Below are 5,406 nucleotides of genomic sequence, written 5' to 3'. Positions count from 1 at the left end.
TTTGGGGGTGGCGTCCGCGTTTTTATGCGGCGTTCTATCCTCTAGATCTGAATCGTGGTCGTTGTCATGGTCGTCTGTGATAGTGATGGGATGACTTCCAGGTTCCCCGGCAACGGCGCCAATGTTCCGAGGGTTACCTGAAACTGTAGGTCGATCTCGGATGAGATCTTCTGTGCTGGTCGGAGCTGTTGTGTCCGACTTGTTGATGGTGGCCGGAGCCGCCGCGTCCGACTTGTTAGACTGGCTGTACTGCTGATGCTTGGTCACCGGAGGGTGGGGGGTACCTGCAAGAGACTCCGATGCTTAAGTTAGCATGGGTATTAAACAGGTATTGAGTAGAATCAGAGTATGAGTTATACCTGGGTGCTCCAGTGTATTTATAATGGTGAGATGTGGCCTCCTGTGGATAAGATAAGTTAGTTATCTTGTCTTATCTTTATCTTATCTTTAAGTGAGGTCATCTTATCTTCAAGGGAACCGCCTTTATCTTTCTGGGCTTTGGCTGCCTTTAGATTGGGCTGTGTTCCTTCATTTTGGGCCTGCTTTGGGCTCCTTTGGCGAGTTGGCCGAGCTCTTAAAGAAGAGGTCGGGCATTTGGCCGAGCTCTTTGAAAAGAGGTCGGATAGTCTAGCTTGAGGAGGTCGGTCGGCTTGTAGCTAAACATCCCGGGTCGGACAGCTTGACCCAGGGTATGAACAGTAGATAAATAGAAAATTTTTAACCCAAAAGATAACTTATTGCTAGTTTAATTTGTCCGAAACTCAGTCTTCATGATTACCTTTACTATATGATTAATGCCAATAGGGGTACTCAGTAACTTGGCAATGATCACCATAAATCCTTAGAAGAAAATCGTAATCTTGTTAAACTATTCTTTTTTTTTTAAAAAAAAGCTTACTAAATATGTAGATTGAAATGAAAAACAAAAGAAGGCTAGAAAGAAAAACATAAATCCGAGAATGTGGGAGGAGACCGAGTCCTATTTATACTAACACAACTAACTAGTTCATGGATCCTATGTCGTCAGCCAAGCTCTATTCCGCAAATCTTGGCTAGCCGGCCAATATAACTGCTATGCAGGTTTTGCCTCGTGCGATCTTTATCCACACGTGCATCAGCATGGACTTTACATTGAATCTGAGCTTATTTCCTTTCTTTGGTCAGCTGGATCACTCTTTGGCTTGACACTTCCTCTCTTTAAACGAAATTCTAATTAATAGCCACATTTATACGCTTAAAATTTTGTTGTTTTGCCGTTATCTGTTGAATGATTTAATTGCTGCTGCTGCTGCTGGGTCCCAAATCTGTTTGATTATATCAACTTAATTCTTGCTAAATGATGATTGTGCTAATTTCTTGGTTAAATTGTTGGATATGGCAATTACAATTTTTTTTGTCTGTAATTTTTATAGTTCTTCGTGGTTAAGGTTGAAGGCGAAAGTTTTTGGTTAAGGTCTTCCAAGAAGATTTTGTCAAAACGTTGATCGTGTCATGGCAAGGTACAATGCATACTTTAATTCTTTTGATTTGTTAGTTTTGAAGTTGCAATTTAACTTATTATATGTGTGCTATAAATTCTATGTTTCTCTTTATTTGTTTTACCTCAATGGGTTTCTAGAGAATTACTTCTAAGACTAAGAACTATTTCCCAACCTAATTACAAGGTTTTGAATGTCCTTTTCATTGCCCATTCCCTTTATAGCGAATAACACCCTGCCTCCTCTATTCTTCTAATCTTCACTTTGTGACCCCTTATAAATTTTCTACCTAAAAAATTTAATAATTATCGATTAGGTTTTGTGATATGCCAAAGGATTGGATGGATCTACCGAGGTATAGCGAAGAGTATATCAATGGTGTTATTAGTTTTTTAGACTTTGCATACTCTGAGGGTGAACAGGACGGACGACAAATTCAATGTGCTTGTAAGAGGTGTTGTAACATTAATTGGTATAGAAGAGATGTGGTATTCGACCATTTAGTAGCTGACGGATTTGTTAAGGGATATAGAACATGGATTAATCATGGCGAATGGACAATCCCGATGGCGGTTGACGATGACACGGATGATGAAGAAGGTGCACGCGATGACATCAAAGGACTGCTTAATGATGCATTTGGAGATGTATCTCATGCTGATGGTGTTACTGTAGGTCAAAATGAAGAGGCTAAAAAGTTTTACAATTTAATAGATGGGGCAAGTCAAGAGTTATACCTGGATTGCAAGAAATTTTCTATATTATCTTTTACCATCCATCTGTACTTGTTAAAGTGTTTGCACGGTTGGAGCAATGCCTCCTTCACTTCACTTCTTGAGCTATTGAAAGAAGCAATGCCTGACATTAACATACCTTCATCTTTCCATAAGACAATGTCTATGATAAGAGATTTAGGTCTGGATTATAAAAAAATTGATGCTTGTCCTAATGATTGCCTCTTGTATAGAAAAAAACTAAAGGATGAAAAACAATGTCGTGTGTGTGGAACTTCTCGATATACTAAAAATTCCAGTGATAATAGCGAGAACCAACCTGACAAGAATGGTCGTCCTATTCCTGCAAAGACTCTGAGATACTTTCCTATAATTCCAAGACTTCAGAGATTATTTATGTTCTCAAAGACGGCAGCTAGTCTGAGGTGGCATGATGAGGAGCGCGTAAAAGATGGGACGTTAAAGCATCTTGTTGATGGCTTGGCATGGAAGAATCTTGATGAAATGGATGAAGAATTTGCAAAAGAATCTCGCAATATTAGACTAGACTTGTCAAGTGATGGGTTCAACCCATTTCGTAGCATGAACATTTCATGGAGCATGTGGCCCGTGATGCTGATGGTATACAACTTGCCTCCGTGGATGTGCATGAAACCCAAATATTGTATGCTTTCTTTGCTTATTCCTGGGCCACCGATGAGCGGATAATTTATACCCTTTTTGGCATTGTTTTTAAGTAGTTTTTAGTATGATCTAGTTACTTTTAAGGATGTTTTCATTAGTTTTTATGCTAAATTCACATTTCTGGACTTTACTATGAGTTTGTGTGTTTTTCTATGATTTCAGGTATTTTTTGGCTGAAATTGAGGGACCTGAGCAAAACTCTGATAGGAGGCTGACAAAAAACTGCTGATGTTGTTAGAATCTGACCTCCCTGCACTCGAAATGGATTTTCTGGAGCTACACAACTCCAAATGGCGCGCTCTCAATGGTGTTGGAAAGCAGACATCCAGAGCTTTCCAGAAATATATAATAGTCCATACTTTATTCGTGATTAACAACGTAAACTGGCGCTCAACGCAAGTTTCATGCTGCTGTCTGGAGTTAAACGCCAGAAACACGTCACGAACCGGAGTTGAACGCCCAAAACACGTTACAACTTGACGTTCAACTCCAAAAGAAGCCTCAGCTCGTGGATAGATCAAGCTCAGCCAAAACATACACAAAGTGGGCCCTGGAAGTGGATTTATGCATCAATTACTTACTCCTGTAAACCCTAGTAGCTAGTTTAGTATAAATAGGATAGTTTACTATTGTATTAGACATCTGGGGATTGTATTATTCAGTCTTGGGACGTTTAGTTCTCAGATCATGGGGGCTGGCCATTCGGCCATGCCTGAACCTTTCACTTATGTATTTTCAACGGTGGAGTTTCTACACACCATAGATTAAGGGTGTGGAGCTCTGCTGTACCTCAAGTTTCAATGCAATTACTATTATTTTCTATCCAATTCGATTTATTCCCGTTCTAAGATATTCGTTGCACTTCAACTTGATGAATGTGATGATCCGTGACACTCATCAACATTCTCACCTATGAACGCGCGTGACTGACAACCACTTCCGTTCTACCTAAGGTCGGGCGCATATCTCTTGGATTCCTTAATCAGAATCTTCGTGGTACAAGCTAGAATTGATGGCGGCATTCATGGGAATCCAGAAAGTCTAACCTTGTCTGTGGTATTCCGAGTAGGATTGCAGGATTGAATGACTGTGACGAGCTTCAAACTCCTAAAGGCGGGTCGTTAGTGACAGACGCAAAAGAATCACTGGATTCTACTCCAACCTGATTGAGAACTAACAGATGATTAGCCGTGCTGTGACAGAGCATTTGGACCATTTTCACTGAGAGGATGGGATGTAGCCATTGACAATAGTGATGCCCTACATACAGCTTGCCATAGATGGGAGTAATAAAATTGGATAAAAGCAGTAGGAAAGTAGAGACTCAACAGGGACAAGCATCTCCATACGCTTATCTGAAATTCCCACCATTAATTTACATAAGTATTTCTATCCTTTATTATTTAAGCAAGTATCTCTTTATATTTCCCATAATCAATTATTATCTGCCTGACTGAGATTTACAAGATGATCATAGCTTGCTTCATACCAACAATCTCTGTGGGATCGACCCTTACTCACGTAAGGTATTACTTGGACGACCCAGTACGCTTGCTAGTTAGTTGTGCGGAGTTTTGATATAGTGTGATTCACGTTTGAGAGCACCAAGTCTTTGGAGCCATTATTGATGATCACAAATTCATCTACCAAGTTTTTGGCGCCGTTGCCGGGGATTGTTCGAGTATGGACAACTAACGGTTCATCTTGTTGCTCAGATTAGGTAATTTTCTTTTTGTTTTGTTTTCAAAAATTTTTCAAAAAACTTTTTTTTCCTTTTTTTTTGAAAATAAATAAAGAAAATACCAAAAAAATCATAAAATCATAAAAACCAAAAATATTTTGTGTTTCTTGTTTGAGTCTTGAGTCAACTTTTAAGTTTGGTGTCAATTGCACGTTTTAAAAATTTTTCTTGCATTTTTCGAAAATTCATGCATTCATGGTGTTCTTCATGATCTTCAAGTTGTTCTTGACAAGTCTTCTTGTTTGATCTTGATGTTTTCTTGTTTTGTGTTGTTTGTTGTTTTTCATATGCATTTTTCGTTTGTTAGAGTGCATGCATTAAAGATTTCTAAGTTTGGTGTCTTGCATGTTTTCTTTGCATCAAAAATTTTTCAAAATTATATTCTTGATGTTCATCATGATCTTCAAAGTGTTCTTGGTGTTCATCTTGACATTCATAGTGTTCTTGCATGCATCATGTGTTTTGATCCAAAATTTTCATGTTTTGGGTCATTTTTATGTTTTTCTCTCTCATCATAAAAAATTTCAAAAATAAAAAAATATCTTTTCCTTAATTTTCTCATAATTTTCTCAAATTTGAGTTGACTTAGTCAAAAATTTTTAAAATTAATTGTTTCTTACATGTCATGTCAAATTTTCAATTTTAAAAATCTTATCTTTTTATAACTTGTTCAAAAATTAAAACTTTTTCATTTTTCTTATTAATTTTCGAAAATTCTTTAAAAATCTTTTTCAAAAATATTTTTCTTAACTTTATTTCAAATTTTTGA

The 5,406-nt window shown here is 37.7% G+C and overlaps 1 protein-coding gene across 1 annotated transcript; it reads left to right on the top strand.

Moving 5' to 3' along the window:
• Positions 1-1,804: 1,804 nt before the first annotated feature.
• Positions 1,805-2,920, top strand: LOC127748485 (uncharacterized). Its single transcript, XM_052263052.1, has one exon. The coding sequence runs from the start codon at positions 1,805-1,807 to the stop codon at positions 2,918-2,920; it is 1,116 nt and encodes a 371-aa protein (XP_052119012.1).
• The last annotated feature ends 2,486 nt before the right edge of the window (positions 2,921-5,406 follow it).

This window comes from Arachis duranensis, chromosome 6 (assembly GCF_000817695.3).
Source record: "Arachis duranensis cultivar V14167 chromosome 6, aradu.V14167.gnm2.J7QH, whole genome shotgun sequence".
Classification (NCBI taxonomy): Eukaryota; Viridiplantae; Streptophyta; class Magnoliopsida; order Fabales; family Fabaceae; genus Arachis; species Arachis duranensis.
This window is presented reverse-complemented; position numbering and strand designations above follow the sequence as displayed.